Source organism: Schistocerca gregaria, chromosome 9 (genome assembly GCF_023897955.1).
Source record: "Schistocerca gregaria isolate iqSchGreg1 chromosome 9, iqSchGreg1.2, whole genome shotgun sequence".
Lineage (NCBI taxonomy): Eukaryota > Metazoa > Arthropoda > Insecta > Orthoptera > Acrididae > Schistocerca > Schistocerca gregaria.
The window spans coordinates 179,528,895-179,552,087 of record NC_064928.1 but is presented as its reverse complement, the minus strand read 5'-3'; the positions used below and the strand labels follow the sequence as shown (position 1 = coordinate 179,552,087).

The following is a 23,193-nucleotide window of genomic DNA, read 5'->3' as shown; positions in this document are numbered from 1 at the left end:
CGCCGTCACCCCCCCGTCCACCTTCTCCAGTTTGCCGATGACACCGCCTTCCTTGCCCTTGCCCCCACCCTGCAGCAGTCCCAACACCTTCTCCAATCCCATCTTGACCGGTTCACCGCTTGGTGCAACCAGTGGTTGCTCAAGGTCAATCCCTCCAAAACCCAGGCGATCATTGTAGGCAAAACCACCCCTTCCTTCCGCCTCCTTGATTTCTATCTCACCGTCTATGGCCGTCCTATCGCCTTCACCCCCACCCTCAAGTACCTTGGCGTCACCCTCGACCGTCGACTCTCCTGGATCCCACATCTCCGGACAATCCAAGCTAAGGCACGCTCCCGTCTCCATCTCTTCAAGCTCCTTTCAGGTCGTATGTGGGGTCTAGACCCCTCTACCATACTCCACACCTATAAATCCCTCATCCGCCCTATCCTTTGTTACTCCCATCCGGCCTAGATCTCTGCCCCCGCTACCTTTTACAAATCCCTCCACATCCTTGAACGCCATGCTCTCTGCCTCGCCTATCACATCTGTCTCCCCTCCTCCACACAGATCCTGTATGATCTCATTCCATTCCCCCACCTCCTCCTTTTCCTTGAGAGGCTAAGGATCCAGTACACATCACGCAAACTTGATCCTCCTCACCCGCTTGTCTCGCCCATCCTCTCCCACTGCCGCGCTTGTATTCCCACGTCCCACCCGGTCTCCATCTCTCTACCCTCCTTACCCTCTCCCAAGGTGGCTTCCACCAGCTCCCCCTCCCTGATGATGTCCTCCTTCCCTCCATATACCCCTCCTACCAACTTTGATCCTCCTTCCCTCTTCCTGTCTCTGTTCCTTTGGGCATCCTCCCTCCCTCATCCCTTTCTCCCCACTCCTCTCCCGGGCTTCCCCTCCCCTGTCCCTCTACTCCTCCTCCCATGTCCTCAGCCATTGGCGTCTTTGTTCTCCCCTCTCTACCCCCCCCCCCCCCCCGCTCCTCTTTCCCTCTTGGCAGGTCCCCGGACTCGCACACGCTACGTGGACTTTCGCGTGCCGGAGATCATTCACCGTCGCACTCCATCGTTCACCTATGCCATCGCCGTCTTTGTGCGTCGTGTCACCAGTTTTAAGTGTGGACTATCGTTAAGTGTGAACGACTCCGTGTTTGCCTTTCTGTGTCAACTGTTTTCTTGCCCACCGTTCTGTAACCTATGTGTAATCTTTCTGTTTTTTCTCATATTGTATCCTCTGGCTGAAGAACACCATAGAACGCTGCTGACAGCCTGCCTGTTGTACAGGTTTTAAAATTACAATAAAGAAAAAAAAAAGAAAAAAGCAGAGCTATGCCTTCACATGTAATTTCAGTTGTCACAAATATTGGCTTTTTTTTCAGGAATGTGGTCAGGCTGAGATGTAAGAGCACAGTTTAAACTACTGCAAATAAATTCCTATTCTTGTTTGCAAGAAATACTTAGCTGCTTTCTTCCAAATATTTTACTGTTAGCGAGAGTATTTTTAGGTTCGACATGTCAACATAACTTAAATTGCTGGGAGTGGGGCAGTGACATTTATATTCTTTGATATTGCAAATATTTGGCTGATGTTCTGCGACTTCATCGCAATTTCCAGGAGTGTTGTTAGGCTGTCTTGGTAGTTATTTTTTCAAGTATCTCACAATTTCTGAAGTTGTGGTTAGGCTGGTACACAAGAACACAGCTTGAACTGCCCCTAAAAGGCTGGGTGTGGTGACAGATTGATTTGTAGCGTAGCCAGTGGTCTAGGTTAGGCTCGAAGTTAAAAGTTTGGTTGTGAGTTGACAGAGCCAACAAATGCAGAAGCAAAAAATCTGGTTTTGGTGACAGAGTGATCTGTATCATAGCCCTAGGTCTAGATGATTTTGGGAAGAAACAATTTGTTTGTGAGTTGGCGAACCTAACTACTGTGAAAGTAAAGAGCCTGCTTGAAGCACAGTGACAACGTCAGGTTATTTGACTACTTTCTGGAAATGGTCTCAAATGGTTCAATATATCGTTTTAGCTCATAACATTTCTTTCCCTCATGAATTCCAGTACCGATGTATAAATAAGGATTGTAAATAATTTGAAAGCTCGCTATAACGTTTCATTTGAGCCATGTGATGTCTCTGACGTCACTGGCTAGCAAGCTGTTCCGTGAAGCTCACTGACAGTGGTATCTTGTTTTGAAATTTACGTTTCGAAAAATGGGTTACAAATGGTGTATGGTATCAAAGTGTACAAATACCTCTATAAAAAATTCTGAAAAATTGTTTTTGTGTGTTCCAAAGAATGAGAAGATGCGTAAAATATGGTTGCAACTTCCTCTTAGAGATCCAAATGAGATAGCGGTCTCGACGTGTGTTTATTTCTGTGAGGATCATTTTGATGTAAATAACGCTCCATATGAAACTTATTATCCTATTAGCTGTCTATGCCTATGGAGTATTATCCCGGTTGTAAAGTATAATTACGTACAGGTTAGTGTGTTTATGTTTAGTTTTGCGAAGTAGCTCGTCACGATATGATACGCTAACCATATATATCTAGTTAAAGTCGTTCTCTACGCTACAAATTTCGTATTGTTTTGTACCACCATAAAGTACTACGCTGCGCTTACAGCTGTCAGTTTTAATATTCACAGCACTGATGCATTACTTCCGTATAGTACATAAGGATCGGTTGATTTTAGAGAGCATCTGCTGGATTAAACTACTGAAATTCAAAGTTCATAACATGCATCCGATGAAGCAGATACAGTGGTCTAGTTCAAAATTATTAAGGCAAAATGCAACTAAAGTTCAGCAGTGAGGGAAGTAATTCATCTTAGGTCACATTCACACGTTTTTAAAAATTCGTGTTTTCAGTCAGGCATCGTTGTACTGGCGTATTGAAAAGTATTTCGCAAAAGTAAACAAATAAACAATTTACAATAGTTTTACTAACTAATCACGAACCAGTTATGCATTCAATTTAACGATATCAGTAGAGGATTTGCTACCAGACTAGAAAAATTCATGTGGTCTAGTGTCATTTATAACTGAAATTTCATATTGCAGCTAGAGAAGGATATTGAAAACTTCTACCAGTACAGATTGGGCTTCAGTAAAAAATTACTTTTGGTGAAAGGAGTTTTGCCATCGAAATTCCCCTTCCAACAAAATCGCAGCAAAAGATTCAGTGATTGTAGTACTTCCAGAAGACAAAAAAATTGCCTTATTCGAGAATATGAAGCAACAGCTCAGTCAAGTTCAGAAAATGTGATTGCTACCAGTAACGAAAGTGTTGGTATTGAGATGCAAAATGGTAATGAATTAGTGTCCATAGTTAAATCACAAGTTGTTAATATAATAGTTGCCACATTGTTATAATGTGTGAATTCTTATAATTTTTCATTGCCTATTGTGTGTCAAGTAATGTATAAAGAGAAAATATTTTGTATTTTCAGAATCCTGTAATGAAATAACAGCAGAACATTCTGCAGTCGCTAATAAATGTATAGGCCTACAGATAAATTTGGAACCTGATTATAGAAGCAAGTCAGTACCGTGCCTTTCGGGGAAACGACCGTCTTTACTTTCCATTCCACTAAAGGTATGTTGCAGCATCGCTTTCTAGGTATTAACAGCGCTTTCCGCCACTTTTCTCTGTCACAACAACGAATGACATTTAGTACCACTTTTCACGTACCACTTCGAACAACAGCTCTTTTTCGCATTTGGAGTACACGCAGCTTAAGGACCACGTACAGATCCGTCACTTATTTTTGTAAATACGCGTGTGAATCGCAAAGAACACTACCATACACGAACCAACAATAGATTAACAATGGGTACGGCGCACAATACTGGCAGAGAGAATAACATTTCGGAGCACCAAGAAGCCAGCCGATTTCCTCTAAACACAGAGGGGCCAGGTAAAAGTGCGCGACCAATACAATTTTTACGTTACTTTTCGACATCCACTTTATTCCTCTTTCATGTATAGTATTTTCGTCGTTTGTGTATTGGCGGATTGAAAACGTGATGTGATTGGCTGGTTACTCCACGTGTCACATAGTCTGACTGTGCTGTGATACGCTTCCTTTTTTCGGTTTGTTGTGTTACTGTACATTGGCAAGAAGTGCGATACCGGTATTTAAAAACACAATCCCGCAAAGACGAAAACAATGACGGTGCACAAAGACATTTAACCTTTCATTCTTCCCTGTTTGCAGTGTGTAAGCTTGGATTTAGAACTATGGGGAGAAGCGACGAATTTGCCCCATCAAGGCATAAGATTATAAAGCTGTAGCAGACAAGGGAGTAATCTGCCCCAATAACAGCGAAATTAGACTCCTGTAACTTGCAATGCAATAGTATAATAACCTCACACTTCCCGTTAGCTTCGCGGGCGTATGCTAGTTAACTTTCCTAATATTGTGTGACCATATTTTGCAAAACTGATTAGTTAAACATGGCGCACAAGCCCATCAGATTGCGTTTGTTTTCCATGGACCATTCGGCTGGTTTGCCTTAATGTGATTAAAGATACATTTGATAATGGAACCTAAAGCGAAATATCATCATTGAAATCTTGTGTAGTAATACAAGGCATACATATCTTTCGACACCTAAATGTGAATTTGTATCATTGTAGTGTAACACAATACCCCTTTCTTAGAACATATGATTTCCGACACCAAAAATGCAACATCATCTAGCAAATGCTGTTATCTTATCGACAAATGTCGGTTGCGGGTTGGACCTCCCTCGTATCACACGCAAACAAAACGTAAACTGTCAGATACTGTTGATGTTTTCATGCGGAGGTTAAGAAAATTGAAGGAATTTTTCAGTGAGAACTACCGATTTACGTTCCAAAACAATTGGCGTTGGAGATGGTAAGAAACAATGTCGAATGAGTCGTTGAGGTTTATTCGACTTGATTATATCTCTCTACTGCAATACCTGTACATGTTTGCGTTCTTGTAGTTGCCGCAACAATTAATAATTTGCTGTAATCGTATCGAAGACTGTAATGCTTCAGGTTTTGTATGATACTGATAATAATGAAAACTAATAAGAGAAATTCGATTTATAAGCCTGTAGGCTATACTTTCTAAGGAGATAATGCTTTCTACACCTAGCAATGAGTGCTTAAAAATTTTGTATTTCGTGTCTCTTAATCTATTATACATAAATTGAAATAGATGATGGGGGCAGTATTAACACCTTTGGCATAATGTAAACATATACAGTAAAATGAAATGTGCTCGAGTATGAAAAACTGATTTATTTTCGTCCCTTTGCTTTTTAATGAAGACCGCCTGTGTGTTGCAAAATTTAACACAAAAATTTATTCACATACATTTACAAAAAAAGCTTGTTTTGCTCATTTATGGTGAGATGTGTTGCGTCTTTGGTAGTTGGCAATTGTCAGAAAATTCTAAGGCTGTCCTGATACTTAAATTAACACACTTGTTTGTAAATACTGGGATTGTTATTGGAACATGAAACTTGGTAATGGCGGTGCTGTGTTTCCAAGGAAGACTGTGTTGATATACAGTGACTATGTTCTGAAGTGAAATAATGCTTTTAAATGCAAGTGGTAGAATCACAAAGTATTAGCCTGTATAATATGTTGCAAGGAACTAGAAAAAGCCACAGTAGAGGGGAAGTAGAGGTTAACTGAAATTCAGGTTTAATTGGACCATCACATTAATTAACAATTCAAGAGGGAAAATTGTTTTTTCATGCTGTAAAGTTGTTTTCTTTTGTTGGAAATACTGTTTGAACTTAAGTGGCTGCTGGGAGTCTCGTATTGTTCATGGAAAGAAGGATTGTCGGTATGTTTCTGTGTGGGCTCTAATCTCTCTGATTTTATCCTCATGGTCTCTTTGCAAGATATACGTAGGAGGGAGCAATATGCTGCTTGACTCTTCGGTGAAGGTATATTCTTGAAACTTTAACAAAAGCCCGTACCGAGCTACTGAGCGTCTCCCCTGCAGAGTCTTCCACTGGAGTTTATCTATCATCTCCGTAACACTTTCCCGATTACTAAATGATCCTGTAATGAAGCACACTGCTCTGCATTGGATCTTCTCTATCTCTTCTATCAACCCTCTCTGGTACAGATCCCACACTGCTGAGCCGTATTCAAGCAGTGGGCGAACAAGCGTACTGCAACCTACTTCCTTTGTTTTCAGATTGCATTTCCCTTGGATTCTCCCAATGAATCTCAGTCTGGCATTTGATTTACCAACGATCAACTTTATATGATCATTCCATTTTAAATCACTCCTAATGCCTACTTCCAGAGAATTTATGGAATTAATTGCTTCCAGTTGCTGACCTGCTATATTGTAGCTAAATGATAAAGGATCTTTCTTTCTATGTATTCGCAGCACATAACACTTGTCTACATTGAGATTCAATTGCCATTCCCTGCACCATGGGCCAATTCGCTGCTGGTCCTCCTGCATTTCAGTACAATTTTCCATTGTTACAACCTCTCGATATACCACAGCATCATCTGCAAAAAGCCTCAGTGAACTTCCGATGTTATCCACAAGGTCATTTATGTATATTGTGAATAGCAACGGTCCCATGTGGCACACCTGAAATCACTCTTACTTCAGAAGACTTCTCTACATTGAGAATGACATGCTGCGTTCTGTTATCTAGGAACTCTTCAATCCAATCATGCAATTGGTCTGATAGTCCATATGCTCTTTCTTTGTTCATTAAACATGGCATCTACCTGTGAACCCGTGTCTATGGCCCTCTGAGTCTCGTGGCCGAATAGCGTGAGCTGGGTTTCACATGACCATCTTTTTCGAAACCCGTGCTGATTCCTACAGAGTAGATTTCTAGTCTCCAGAAAAGTCATTATACTCAAACATAATACGTGTTCCAAAATTCTAATTGTTTCGCTATCCCTCTGTCGTCTATTTCGATATCTACCATTTTGTCACCTGTGCGACAATCTAGAGAAGGAACTACAGTGCAGTCTTCCTCTGTGAAACAGCTTTGGAAAAAGACCTTTAATATTTTGGCCTTTAGTCTGTCATCCTCTGTTTCAGTACCATTTTGGTCACAGAGTGTCTGGACATTTTGTTTGATCCACCTACCACTTTGACATAAGACCAATGAAGTAAAGCTGTGCATGGAGCCATTTTACTGCTAATTTGAAGATTTTTGGTAATGCGTAGGTGGGGTTAACTGGACCAGTAAAGTTTAGAGTTAGGTGGACCAGTTCAGATAATCACAGAAAGTTGTTGATGAATGAATATAATTACTAACTGCACTGGAGCACCTGCCAGTGTCCCCAGAATTACCATAAAGGATATTGCAGCCCTGTAAGGATAGCATATTCTTTGGCATTTACTGTTTACATCATCTTGAAAGGCTTTAGTTTCAGTGGTGTTGAACCCTTCAATTAAAACATTTATTGATAATGTTTTTTTTTTTTTTTTTTTTTTTTTTTTTTTTTTTTTTTTTTTTTTTTAATGCAATGGACAGACCTATCAATCCAGCAATCGATAGCCAATGACTCACTGGCAGAAGATGCTGGAAATCCTGCGGATGACAAAGTGGAGGTTACTGGACATCAGACAAGATCAGCAAACAGAAAGTACACATCCTATGCAAATTTGACCATATACCAAGATTGGTGCCAGGAAGACAAAAGGTAGAAAGAAATGAAAATCAACTGTTCTTATCTGTTAGATGCAGCATCAAAAGACAGAAGATCAAACCAGTTGTCAAAAAAGCATCCAGCCAACAAAGTAAAGCCTTCAGTCAAATGCCAAATATTGGAAGAGGGCAGTAGCAAGTCTCAAGATGCTCATTATGTGCAGTAAATTGATTCCTCTGATACTGATATGTACACAAGTAGCGATGAAAATTTTGGGCTGATATTTACAGGTGTTCTACAATCTTACAATTCGCCGGTGGCCCTTTGTAAAGTTTTATCAAATGTTGAAACAGTGAAGGAGAAGATTTCATTGTAATCAAAGTAGAAGGGAAAACTGCCATGAGTGATCACTGTTAAGTTGCTCAAGTATTTACAATGTACGATGATGGCTACTAAGTAAAATGTTTTACTAGAGTTGTTTCTACTACAATTTGAAGCTACAGATGATGATGATGATGATGATGATGATGATGATGATGATGATGATGATGATGATGATACCAACTTTGTTGCTTCAAATAAAGTAACTGACAGCCAGTATGAAAACATGATTTGGCTCTAGATTGATATTGCTGAATTCACTATGCACTAGTTTAGTTATTACCATGATTTTCATTGTTAATATACGTACAAAGGTGTATTTACCATTATTATTAATGTTGTTGCAATAAATTTTTATATTTAGGACCCTGCAATTCATTTATTTAACTGAAGGGTCCAGTAAACTCTTGACATATGGTTCAGTTAACCCAGCCCAGGGTTGCCACAACTTCTGGAAATCAGGGGATTTCAAATGTATCAGGGAAATTTGAAAAAAAAAGACATTGGAAAAACCTCGCTTCTGTCACATTATTGCTGGCTGTTTGCAGTTGAGTATGAGAGTCGCTTCCCTACTCCCTCATTCTTACTGCTTTTCCCCTTTCTTCCACTATGGCCAGAAATTTATTTGTGAGTGTGTGGTTGTCTTTTCTGTGTGCCTGTCTGCGGGCCTGCTAATCTGAAGCCCATCATTTCCCACTAATGTGCAGACCCGCCTGTCAGATATAGTCTCCTGATTTGCCTGCAGGTCAGGTCTGTTTGTGTGTGGGTTATTTTTGTGGCTCATCCATGGACACAGGAGTGCGGTCCTCCTTGGCAGGTCAAAGGCCATGGAGGTGGATTTCAGGAATTGCGACCATGTCACTGCAAGTACATTGTACAGTGTGGCGTTTTATAGACATTTTATTTATTCTTGTACATTTTGGCACTTCAAAAGTATATATATTAGAAAGTATGGACAATAAGTAGAAGAAAATTGCGGCAGTACTGGCAGTTTGTTCACTAAGTACTCACGTATTTCTCGAAAGAGAAGCTACAGAATACCTGTAAAATAACAGACATAACACTGTTAGTAATAACCAAACAATAATGAACATAGTAGAACCAACATTTTATTGGCAGTCACCTACAGTGTTGGTTTACACAACTCTTCTCTGCCTTACACACTTAGTTCAAGACACCTACATTTTCTGAGGTTATTTCTGAAATCATTGAATGTATTTTAAATCTGTCATACGAATCCAAGGAAACGCATATTTTTGTCACGAAATGTGTTTCGTTTTACTGGAATAAAATAACATCATTGGTCCTAATGAAACATGTAGTTTTTGTACATTTTCCTCCAGATTCATGAATAGAGGTTTAAAAAGACTCATTCTTTAAGTAAGTTTTCAAGGGAAGAAGAAAATATGGTAATTTAACTCCAGCTTCTTCTACCATCCTGGACACACATGTGCTGCAAATGTTTCAGGTAATTCTTAGAGCAAAACAGACTGAACTTAATCTTTGCAAGTTTCATTACAGGATCTTTATATAATTTAATTTGTGTCAGTAGTTTTGTAAATTATGTTTTTGTGATACATTCATTACTCGACACCAGATTTAGGTCTTCGTTCTGTTTTCTTTTCACTTTTTGCACCAGCTTATCTTAATTTGCATTGTCATCATTTTAATACTGAAAGAAAAGTAGAACTCTCTCAATAGTTGTACACAAGGATTTCTTTGCATCATTTATCACCATGTCATTTGCAACTGCATGGCTTTGGTTGCATTATCTGTTCATACCATGTATATAAATGAGAAACAGTATGAGACCTTTCTTTGTGTCCAATACTAAACTGATTTTGTAATTTAAATTGACTGACATTAGTCCTGCAATCTCTGTTCTGTTCCAAAACATTTTTTGGCTAGTCCTTAGATATCAAATGCATCCAATTCTGGCTATGGAATTCTTTTCTGGGGATCACAGATACAAACATGGACACAGTTTTCAAACTGCAGAAAATTACTGTAAAAAAAAAGGGGGGGTGGGTGTCCTTACTGCTCCAAGTGAGTCTATATACCAGCTAGTTGTGTATATTTGGGAAAACATTAACAAGTATTTGACTAATAGTCGTATACATAGTCGCGGAACAAGAATCAGTTTGGACTTGCATTTACCAAGGAAAAACAAACAAAATTCAGAACAGGAATTTTTTCTGTCAGAATATATAATTGTACAATAAATTGTCCAAGAAAATGAAACTTATTCTAAATATATGTTTAACTTCTTACTTTCATTTATTTATTTTCAGATAGGAAGTCTTTATTTTCAGATAGGAAGTCGTACAATCTGCATACCAAGTTTCATGTAAACTTTCCTCTTGTTAAGGCATCCACAATCTGCTACATTTGTAAAAATTGCATTCATAGAAGGGAAAGCATAACTCAAATTCAGGTCCTTTGTCCCATCTTCAGGTACATGTGAAAAATTTTAAATCAATAACACCTATCCACATTTTTAATGCAAGAAGAGCTAAACAGAATCAATAGGAATCCATTATGAAAAACCCCACTATATAGATTAAAATATGAATTCGTACAAGGTGCATAACTGAGTTAAAAATTGATAAAAATGTGTTAAGCTAGTGCATCCCTAGTACAGGGCTTGAAACAGGAGATCCTATTTGATCCTTGGCCTGTCAAAAGCCCCTTGTACAGCAGGACCTGCATAATTAGAGAAAGGTCCATGGGAGATTCCATGGTGACTCATGTTATATTTTGAAATCAGTGCTTTATTATGTTGGCTTTTTGTGTCTATAAACCAATATTTTCTTTTGTAAATCATTATCATACATTATGTTATTCGGGCAAAGATCTTGATTTGATACTTAAGCTGGTAAGAGCATTAAAATTAAAAAAACAAGAATGTAATTTATATTGTGGCTCATGTTATGAATTTGGGACATCCTATTGTTCATGTACAATTTAGGTCAAAAGCGTCCGCAAACGATGAGGATTGTGGATCTGGTTTTTATCACAGAAAGTGCAAATCAGGTTGTCATTGAAAAGACTCAATTGCAGATTTCTAAAAATATTTGTACTATGTAAAATATTGTCATATGAGAAAAGTGTCTTACTCAATGTTATGTGACTCATGTTACTTGCTACTTATTGTGGGAATAACTTTTTTCTGCAGGCAGAGAAATGAAAATATGACACTATTTACCAAGTAAGATAAACTTAACATTAAAATTTCAGTTTTTTAACAGTATTACTAATTATAAAAGTATGATACCTTGGGCAATAAACTGTAATTTTAATTAAGTCAGAGAATTGAAAATACCTTCTTGTATTGACAACATGATGTGGATTAATTTTCTTTATAATTTTGTCCTGTGTGTATAGAATTTCATCACATTTTGTAGGCAAGTTGTGTAGTGACTAGCACACTTCATTTCACTGATAAGATAAGAATTTTCAAAAATTGCACATACTTCTCCAACATAGAATTTACCATCATATTCTACTTTGTACCAGTCTCTAATTTTTGCTCTTTCGTTTCTTCAGTATGATCTGCAGCAGGGAAATTCTTTGGAGACAGTAGATATGTTTGTAGTACTCCTATCTTTTAGAGAAACCAGTCAATGCTTTTTATGTTTGGTACTGATGATGCTGAAGAAAATATTCAAGCTAGATTAAGTTTCATATTGATTCCTTGAATTTCATCAGTAGACATAAAAACACGTGCACATAATTGTGATACTTGCAGCTGCCTGAGCAAAAGCAGATGCATAACCTATTACAAATTTTTGCCTTTTTACTGCATTCCAGACTTGCCACTCCGCAGCTGCACAAATTCCATTTTCAGGTATAGTTGACGGTACATTGTATACAATCACAGTGCCCTTGGAATGGGTTATGTTGCCTGCTAAGTGACAAAGTGAAAATACTAACTTGTGCTTGTGCCGAGTGTGCACTTTGCACCTCATCTTGATTAACACAAGTGTAATTTTCAGCAAAATCAATAAGCATAACAATGCTTAGAATCTTGGCTCAGAACAATTTCTTTTTTCTGATAATAAGATGCAGATTGAATTATCTTTGTATAGCAGTGAAGGAGAAACTGGGGAGTTATGGAAAAATGTATTTCAGTGTATCAGCTTTAGAGCCATTTTTTCCATCTGCCAAACATACCACAGTAAATTCACAATTTCCAGCTTCTGACATGTCACCTTAATTTTGCCAACAAAGCTCACTGGGTGCATGGCATATGATAGCTGATACAAATGTGTTTCTGTCATCTGGAATATTACCAAGTTTCTTATGAAGGCTGCTGATAATGTTTATGAAATTTTCATTATACACTCCTGGAAATGGAGAAAAGAACACATTGACACTGGTGTGTCAGACCCACCATACTTGCTCCGGACACTGCGAGAGGGCTGTACAAGCAATGATCACACGCACGGCACAGCGGACACACCAGGAACCGCGGTGTTGGCCGTCGAATGGCGCTAGCTGCGCAGCATTTGTGCACCGCCGCCGTCAGTGTCAGCCAGTTTGCCGTGGCATACGGAGCTCCATCGCAGTCTTTAACACTGATAGCATGCCGCAACAGCGTGGACGTGAACCGTATGTGCAGTTAACTTTGAGCGAGGGCATATAGTGGGCATGCGGGAGGCCGGGTGGACGTACCACCGAATTGCTCAACACGTGGGGCGTGAGGTCTCCACAGTACATCGATGTTGTCGTCTTCCGCTCACGCCCCAACATTGTGCAGCTCGCCTCCAGTGGTGTCACGACAGGCGTGAATGGAGGGACGAATGGAGATGTGTCGTCTTCAGCGATGAGAGTCGCTTCTGCCTTGGTGCCAATGATGGTCGTATGCATGTTTGGCGCCGTGCAGGTGAGCGCCACAATCAGGACTGCATACGACCGAGGCACACAGGGCCAACACCCGGCATCATGGTGTGGGGAGCGATCTCCTACACTGGCCGTACACCTCTGGTGATTGTTGAGGGGACACTGAATAGTGCACGGTATATCCAAACCATCATCGAACCCATCGTTCTACCATTCCTAGACTGGCAAGGGTACTTGCTGTTCCAACAGGACAATGCACGTCCGCATGTATCCCGTGCCACCCAACGTGCTCTAGAAGGTGTAAGTCAACTACCCTGGCCAGCAAGATCTCCGGATCTGTCCCCCATTGAGCATGTTTGGGACTGGATGAAGCGTCGTCTCACAAGGTCTGCACGTCCAGCATGAACGCTGGTCCAACTGAGGTGCCAGGTGGAAATGGCATGGCAAGCCGTTCCACAGGACTACATCCAGCATCTCTACGATTGTCTCCATGGGAGTATAGCAGCCTGCATTGCTGCGAAAGTTGGATATACACTGTACTAGTGCCGACATTGTGCATGCTCTGTTGCCTGTGTCTATGTGCCTGTGGTTCTGTCAGTGTGATCATGTGATGTATCTGACCCCAGGAATGTGTCAATAAAGTTTCCCCTTCCTGGGACAATGAATTCACGGTGTTCTTATTTCAATTTCCAGGAGTGTATTTATACAAATATACATTATGAGGTACTTTGCTGGTTAATTGAACATGTGGTGGTCATATTTCCCTGTGTTCTCTAACTTTCACCCTAGTTTTAGCACTTCTTTTTTCTAATAACAGTCATTGCTTATGTTGACTCATCTGTTGGAACTTTTGTTTCTGCTTCTGATGACTTCTTTTAGCTTTATCCAGATGCTTCTTCTTAAATTCTTCATATTTTCCTTCACTTTTAAACTTTTCCCTCCTTTTCTGCCTTTCTGCTGTTGTTAAGGACATCTTTTTTTTTACCTAAAAAAATGTAAGTGTGACTCAGATCATGTGATTCACGTTACAAATTTAATTTTTCTGTTTTTACAATGTTGTTTGAAATTGGAAAAATTTTAATATTGATATTAGTAAGACCTTCATACAAAGAAGTACATTACTGAACAAGGTGAATTTAGGTCTTACATTCCTCTTAATATAATAACTTAATTATAGGAAAGCAGCTCATGTTACATGGAAGTTCATGCTGTTGTATTATATTTTTTGTCCTCACATATAATTTCCCTGCTTCAATTTTGTACTGTTGGTGCAGGACGTTAAGCTATGTCATTGGAATGTAAAATATGATATACTAATTCTTACCTGCCAATTAGTTGAAAATTCCATGAAAAACATCCAGCCTTATAAAAGTGACTACAAATTATGGAGGAAAAGCAATAATGGGCAACAAACCATTGTTGCCATACAGTAAAACTCCAGCCTTTTCAAACAACATGTAAAAAGAACCAAATTTTCAACATTTAAAAATCATAAGTATGCCCTACTTTACACAGAATATACCCTATTGATGTAAAAGAGTGGAAACTGCTGTTGAATCAGGTGTAGAATATTGATTGCCCAACATCCCATTATAAAACTATTTTAATAGGGATCTTTATCCCTTTATGTAGGTCTTCCTCTGTGAGAGACTTTCTTACAGGCCAAGGATCAAAGAGTATCTGCTGTTTCATGCCATGTACTAGGGGTGCACCATTTTAACATATTGTAACCTATTTATGCATCATTTATCGATTCACATTGTAATGTACGTATAGGGTGTTTGATGGGAGCTTCTTTTTTGTATGTAATTAATTTCCTAATTCATTTTGATTATTCCTAGTTAATATCTTTTCTCAGGGGCTATAGGGTTAAATCAGTAATTGTTTTGTAACTTAAATTCTATTGTTGAATTATAAACTAATGTAAATTCTGCAATAAAGATAAACATTTGGAAAAAGAATCACTAGGCTTTTTAACATATTTATTTGGCTCTATTCAAAAACATGTTAGGAAAGCCACCTCTTAATTAATTCCAGTTTCATCAAAAGTATTGTTTGTATAACTATAACTGTTAATTTCATCATTTACACAAATAATTCAGCTTAACCCTAGTAGTAGAAGAAACTGTTAAAAAGAAAGAATTTTTCTGTGCATTTAGGTAATTAAATGAGGTATGTTTTAATTGTAATTTCTGTAACTTAGTTTCAGTACCTATTATTGTGATGCTATATAAAGGCCCGGTTTTTACTCCCAAGACAGTCAGTCTATGGCAGAGTTTCAGACAAGAAACTTCTGTTGGTTAGAACAATAATAATGCATCAACTTAACTGTGAAATAAGTGTAACACAATTAGGCCATGTATTAAAACAATGACAGTGTCTGTTTGATATGTACCATATTATTCTGCAAGAACTGTGTGGTTAGATTTTTGCTGCTCATAGATATTTATAGTAAACTATTGTAGCAGAATGCTGCCGATTGGCTGCAACATATTAGGGAGGCTTATCAAAATTTACCAATAGTTAACTTGTGTTATTAGCTGTGTATATTTGGGGGTTGTGGACAGTGAAAGTAAAGAAGTGTGAAACGCTACTGTACACCTGTCCTCTACATCATTTATAGTAGTCAGTTTGAACTTCCACCTTCTATTTTTCAGCCAGTATAACAACGCAGTACATTGACACCGAGGACCATCAGCAAAGAAATAAAGCAGGCGAACTTCACAACCGATGGAAAAAGTCTTGTCCATTTCTTCTAAAACGAGCCAAACATTGTTCTGATATGTCCATTCTCATGTGTTTTTGATCCAGGGTCAAGAATTGCAACACCCATCTTGCAGATAATTTATAATTTTTCTTTTGAAATGTGATATACCCTTTCATATGACATGGCAAGTGGGAGCAATTTCATGCACTTTCAATTGGCGATCCTCCACGGCCATTTTGTGCACTTTTGAAATGATTTCTGGAGCAGTGACACATCTTTGCCAAACACTGTGCAGATCATCAGCCAAGCTCTCCCGACCAAATTTGAATTCATGTGTCAATTGGCAACAGTTGAATATGAAGGAACAGAGTCCCCCATTATATTCTGGAAATTGGCATGAATGTCCTCCACTTTCATACCTTTCTTTATGAAATGCTTAATCATTGCTCGAGTCTAAATTTTCTTCCATCTTCGCAAATCACTATGTGGTAACAACAACAGAGCCATGTCACCATCACAGCTCTCTTCCAGGAACACTGGTGTGGCATGTGTTTACAGGCAACAGTCCAATGAATAGCACATGAACAACTCATTGCACTAGTGCTGACCTCTTGTGGTGATTCCGAGAACTTTCCAAATCACCCTCGTATTTCTTGGCATAGAATCTGAATATGCAATAAAGGGGGTGGGGGATTCCCACTTGAAAATATGAAGTTGACCCCGGGGGTGGCTGGTTGGGTGGTGGCCAGTTGTAGCACAGACCAATGTCCCCTTTACAAATATGAACTTCTCATCTAGAATTTTCTTTATTTCTTTTTTTTCATTCAGTGTTTCATTTTCGAGATATTTAGTTATCTCAAATTTAAACAGTCACCGTTTATACTTGATAGACAAAGTTAGTTACTTCTCGCAAGTTTCAGGCTTCACATGACATTTGATTAAATACACAGCACATGAGTAAAGGTTCTCATCTCTTTCATGAGTGTCTGTTGCTCAAATACTCTCAAGTAATGCACTAGATTACATCCATTAGTAATACACGTTTCTCAATTTAGTCAGTTATGAGTATCGAAACTCCTGTCTGTTTTAAGTTTGAATGTATTACCTTTACAGTGACATTATAGTCACCATGTTCTTAATGGTGTTTGTCACATGTTCACTTTGTCACTGGTCAAAGCTGATGACCAGTATCACAATTTCCTCTCTGTCGGTCATGTCTTTCTCCAACAGAATGTTTCCATCTATTAGGGCATATATTTACTAAGTTTTGTTCCAATAGCTCCTAGTGTTCCAGAGTTACACTGATATGTCATTACATTCCCATCCCATCCCCATAAATAGAGCTGCAAGAATTGCATTATTCTGACAGTACCTTTTATCCTTTGTGGACGCATCACTCCCCAAGACCTGTGTACTAAATTTGATTGAAGTTTCTCCTTGCCTTTGGAAACTATGCTTTCATGTCATACCCACATACTCCTCACCTTTCCTAATATTTCTTTGATTGTGTAAGTCTCTCAGTGTTTTCTTCCAGATATTAAGCGATGTGTAACAAATTTGGTGGCTTCAGGTGTTCTCAAGTTGTGCTTTCCAGTTGTCAGTGAATGTCATCAGTGCTGTCACCGATCATACAAGCAACCACAAAAAGTGTAGTGTACATTAGTTTGATTATTGTGCCAACACCTACTCCTCCACACTTGCCCTCCCACCTTACTCCTAAGAGTGCAGGGGTTGTCTTATCCTGACATCATGTTTCACCAGATAATAAGTCATACATGTATCAGTTTTTGCTGAAATTGTTCCAAGCATTGCCAAGTTATGGATGTGTGTCATCAGCTTCCCTACTCAATCCCCATAAAGAAGGCTCTAAATTTTATGAAAGCCATTCGATTGCTGTGCTTGTTCACAGTATGCTGGCAATGTGTCTCTATCAATTTGGCGGCAACCTGTGGGGTATTGATATGGTAGTCAGTGGTAATTTGCTAACTAGATAAATTTTCATGCCGCTTTATGTAAATACAGAAAATTAAGATAGAGCCATCCGCTCTAATTCATATCTTTTGCCACTACAAAAAATAATTATATTTCATACAAAATCATTAATTGCGTTTCAACATAAAAAGCATACGAATATATGTAATAATTGCTGAAGTTGTATCATAATGTGACAAAAAGAAAATCGGTGCAGATCGTGAATGGTCTTTATTTTTGTGATTGACATAGAATGAAGAATGAGAGAAAACTCATTGCTGTGATGGCTATTTAATCTTGGATTATTGCTGGAGTGTTATACAGCTGCAACATGTTTTTCATGAAGGGAGGTTAACAATCATTGACACACTGTCAGTTACATTATAGTTGACTTGGGGCATTTTTGACAATTCCTACCAGGTAGAATTATACAGATTGACTATTTTTTTAGTAGTTGTATATTTGAGTGCTGAGATGTTGGATAAGGAAATAAGTACAGGGGGAAAGAGAGTGTTGGACTCTCACCTATAATGATATCTGAAGTACTGAGTTTTGACTTCTTGTTATGGATTGACAAAATACCACAGCCAACAATAAACTGAGGGTTGATGAGTGACCCATAAGGCACAGCAAACACCTCTCGGAGCCTCTCACAAAGAAGTCATTGTACTCTATCAACCACATACTGGTCATGAGAGACTCGCCTGCGAGTTCATCTGATAGTGTGTATGAGGTACCCTCATGGCAGTGTATGAGTGGTAGTCATAAACTTTTACTGTTATCGTGAAAAAATAAAATTACTTAATGCAGGAACGTGTCTGCAGTCATGGTGCACGTTGGAGTCCCTTAACCACAGGCCACTAGGGCATCCAAATCAACTGTCACACATTGTCCACAAAGTAGTGTTGTGTGGTAATTCATTTTTGGCAGCTGCAGAAATGTCACAGCTGAGTTACGGCAATCCAGCACTAAATAAGTCACATGGATTGACCTTACAGAGCTGCAGCATTTTTGCTCCTGCTGAAAAAAAGTTACTGCACAACACACTGCTTTATCAGTGCGTTGTGCTATTATCTCTCAGTTCCTCTGGTGGCATTTGAAATGTAACAGCTCATTCTTCATATGATTCTGAGAACTGATTTAGTTTACCTTTCATGCAAAACAATCTGATTCAGGTTGCTTAATTAACTGTTGCATCATTAGGTAGCATCCATATAGATTATTTCACTTTTGAACATTGAAATATAATTTTCGGTAACATCATGTCAAATTTCTCATCAGTCTTGCATCCATCCACTGCAGGGAACGTATAATCAGTTTGTTTGGTTACAGTTAGAAGTGTTCTGTTATGAACAATCAAATAATAAAATATACACCAAAAATACTGATTTTATAATGTTTGAAACCTGTAACAACTCGGATTAACATACTAAAAAGTCAGCTTAATATGCAATTGGTAATCATCACAGCATAGTTACTGAAATGTATAAAACAAAATCTTATTGATGATATAACCAAAGTGATTATTTGGACCATTCTAATATTCATTGAAATTATATTCATATAAAAAAATGTACGCATATTTGAAAGCAGAAACATGTTAGGAAGATCTGGGATGGGGTAGTTGTAGAGCAGTTAACAACAATGTAATCAGCATTATTTATTTGAATCATTTCACTTATTTTTCTGTGAAAAAGACAGATTGTATTTGACATTGTATAGTATTTTATGTATTGCAACTGTAATCACCGAACAATAACATTTTCTGTAATAGTGAACAACTTCTGCGATAGTTATTGAGAAAATTGCAATACATGACGGCATTCTGACTGTCAGCGAATGTATATAAGACTCATGAGGAAAAGTGTAGTGCAGTGTAAGATCTTGATGAGAACTCTGTGACATAATAAATAGCACATCTGAAACAAAAACTGTCTACACATTTATTGAGAACTGTGCAGTTCTCCTGCCCATTTTCACTTTACAAACTTCCATGAAACAGTATCTGCAGTGGAGCATCAACAACAAGATAAGTTGGCGATGTTAATTATTATTCTGAAAATACTGAGTTACCTCCACCAAACTGAACATTAATGTTACAAAAGGTTGATTAACTTCCAATTTGTTTTCATTTTTGTGACAGTGTCTTTTATCCCCTGTGTAGCACGTACACCACATGTGTACCTGGGCTGCAGACATGTACCTGCTAACAAACAAGAAATTAACTAAAAACTTTATTTGTTAACTTTTATTTGTAATGATGGCCAAAGTAGGGAAGATGTAATATGCAGACTAGCATAGCAAGGAAAACAGTTCCAAAAATATAGAATTTTGTTAACGTGTAAAATAAATTAAAGTGTTAAGTATTGTGTGGAGATCTTTGCAGTGTAGCCTTGTATGGAGGTGAAGTGTGGACAATAAACAGTCCAGAGAGGAGAAAAGAAGCTTTTGAAAGTTGGAGCTGCAGAAGAATGCTGAGCATTAGGTGGGGAGGTAATTAGTGAGGTGGTACTGAGATTGGTAAGTGAGATATGGGGAGGGGGGATGAACATTGTAGAGGGAAACCAGGACTTCACTACAGTAATCAGGGTCATATGTTTCCATAGCTACACGGGGGTGAAGAGGTTTCTGTGGGATAATAGCTTGGAGAGCAGTATCAGACCGGTCTACAGGCTAAAGACCACCACAAAACTAATGCTAGGTTTAATTTTTTGCAACAGTAATTAATATTTTATGTCTACCCTTCACACACCTTACACTCATCTAAGTAAAGTTGAAAACTGAACCCGAACCAGTGGTGGATACATATGGGGGCACGTACGGTGTGCACTCCTGTTTGCAGGGCTGCCCGCATTGCCATCTGCATTGGCCCCGTCAGCCATCCCGCACACTATTCATTCATTTCTTTCATCAGTCAATTCAACTGAATCGAGTTATCGAGTAGTTGTACTTCCCTATGTAGCACGCATGTCCACGTCATCATATTTTATACATTTCTCTCTGGCACATAGATAGCTAACACATACCTACGAGCAAAGTCGCGGCCATTGTGGTGATCTCGATATGTTATTCTGTGTGGCAATTGTTCGAGAAAAGTCACGAATATTCTACTGTTTTCTTGTACAGAGAACCTTTGATAGATAGCGTTACAAATATGGACTATTTGCCAAAGAGGAAGCTAGTTTACATTCAGAAGCATAAACGCCCTTAATGATTGTGATTCTGTTATGCAAGCATTGTCTGTTTCTCCTAGATCTGACTATCCTACTTTGCACAGGCTGTACAAAATACTTGGTTGTCTACTTGCATCTATTGTTACAGCAGAAATAAGTTTTTCAGTATTTCAGCATACAAAGACGTGGCTGAGGGCAACAATGGAAGAGGATTGACTTAATGGCTTAGCTCTATTGAACACTCATCTTGCCATTGATTTCCTATTGATAATGTAATTAATCAATTTGCCTAGAAGAATAGGTACATAGAATTCATCATTTAAGGAAGAAAACCACAATTGTAACTTTTTTATATCATAATATGGCAATGTCTTGTCTATGTATGTAATCAGTTTAGATAAAACTTTTGTAAACTTTGCATGTGGCTTGATAGTTTTTATTGTGGTAAAAGTAAAGGTAGCCCAAGATATCTTTAGCGCCCCCCTTCTTGAGGTTTTTCTGCATCCACCACTGACCTGAACACCTTCCAACTCGTAGTACTCAAATATCGTTTTGTAGTGAATGAATCAATGAATACTGCATTTGTTAATAGGAAACTGGATATTTCGGAGAAAATGTAATGCCCTTTAAAGTTACTGTTTTGAGGATGGATATGCAAGGTGTAGCTCTGACCGCACCAAGGTTCTCGAGAGGCCTCCAGCTATGTTTCGGTCCCATACTAAGACACTTAAGTGTACATTTCTAGTGTTCTAAGCTAACAATCTTTTTAGTTCCTACACATGATGTCTCTCACCCATTTTTAGATAGAAAAGGTTAGTACTTTTGAGATCCCGTTAGTACATCCTGCACTGGTGTCACCATAAGGTGTATGCACTTCTTGCCACAGATGTTGTTCATCACTGGTGTCCTTTTGCTGAGCTGCTTCCACACAGCCCTCCCTCCCCCCACCCCTTCTCTCCCTCTCCACCCCACCCCTTCTCCACCTCTCCACCCACCCCCTCTCCCCCTCTCCCACCTCTCCCCCTCTTCCCCCTCCCCTCCCCCTCTCTCTCCTCCCCTCCCCCTCTCCCCTCCCCTCCCCCTCTCTCTTCCCCCTCCCCTCTCCTCACACTTCCCCCTCTCTCTCCTCCCCCTCCCCCTCTCTCCTCCCCCTCTCCCTCCTCCCCCTCTCTCTGATCCCCCTCCCTCTTTCCCTCCCCTCCCCCTACACATTAGTAATCTAGAAGTGGTATCCAGAGCTGTCAGTGCGAGTACATTAGCACTGCTCATAATTTGTTGTTACTATACATTGTGCAAATGAGCTGAAGTTGCTGTTTGTGCTTATTAATGTACAACTTGATTTATTATTAGAAATGCCTAAAACCCATGTTTCAATGTGTGTGTTATGCAAAGCAATGTGTGAAATGAATTAATAAATGACACTTCTTTCTGCTGACCATTGCTCTTATCTCTAATGTTGTGCTGATGGTTCTTGCCTATTATCTGCTCACAGGCATCTACAGGAGAGGAAGCGACACACGCACTGTCTGGCGAGATAGAAATCAAAGAGGAACCAGTAAGTCATATTAATAGAAATACTCATTGTGGCTTTTGATTGGTGTATTTCTTTTTGTGCAGCCGTCCTTAAAATAATCAGTCCATTGTCTCCCCAACAAATAATTGTGCCCAGGTAGAAAGTAGGTGAAGTGATGTACATGTGGCCACTGCCGTGTGTGTGTGTGTGTGTGTGTGTGGTTTTTTTTCCCATAAAGTAGTTACATTATTTGTGAAAAGGTAGCACAAAGAATATTAATTCATTAAATACTGCTATTCAGAGATATGCTACTTCAAAGCTTTTTGAACTTTAATCAAAAGCTGAGCAGAAATATGGCAGTGACAGTTTCATTCATTTCACTTGCACGTCATGGTGAGTGGTCTCATCATGGAAAAGATCCTTTTGGGATGTGGCATGAATAAAGTTACACCCTGACAGCAGCAGGCATTGCTGTAAAGTATACTAATACCAAAACAATTCTCATGCTGGCTTGTTCACACTGGTAATTGTGAAGCTCTTCCGTTGATCAAATAAACCTATGCCCATTTGTTGTGCTCTTCCTTGTATACCTTCTATAACCTCAGTTATTCCTCTTTGGAATTTGTTCCACACACTTGAGCAATATTCTTAGATGGGACATACTGATGCTGTTACACAGTCTCTTTTTTACATTGCTTTGAATTCACATTGATATCTGACAGAGTATTTTAGCAGGTATTTTCAGATAGTGCTTAATTAAAAATAACTGCATCATCTACGAAAGTCTGAAGGTACTATAAATATTTTCTGCCAGATCATTAATGTACAACATGAATAGCAAGTCTCCCAACACACTTCCTTGGGGCACACCTGAAGTTGCATCTCCATCTATCCAGTTGATATTCCATCCTTGAGTTTCCTTTGCTTGATTTCAGTTTTACTTCCAGTGTTCCTGCATTGTTTCATCAGACCTGTCATTTCCTGATACCATTAATA

General features: G+C 38.9%; 1 protein-coding gene across 3 annotated transcripts in view; it reads left to right on the top strand.

Moving 5' to 3' along the window:
• The first annotated feature begins 2,182 nt into the window (after positions 1-2,182).
• The window catches only part of LOC126291741 (zinc finger protein with KRAB and SCAN domains 8-like), an 87,212-nt gene continuing 66,201 nt past the window's right edge, over positions 2,183-23,193 (top strand). For 2 of the 3 annotated variants that reach the window (XM_049985418.1, XM_049985419.1), the window contains exons 1-4: positions 2,261-2,473; positions 3,053-3,299; positions 3,442-3,587; positions 22,177-22,239. In XM_049985418.1, the coding sequence (XP_049841375.1) occupies positions 2,294-2,473; positions 3,053-3,299; positions 3,442-3,587; positions 22,177-22,239 (636 nt within the window). In that variant the 5' untranslated portion in view covers positions 2,261-2,293. Of the gene's footprint in view, positions 2,474-3,052; positions 3,300-3,441; positions 3,588-22,176; positions 22,240-23,193 lie in introns of all 3 variants that reach the window. The other variant, XM_049985417.1, reaches the window with a different exon arrangement.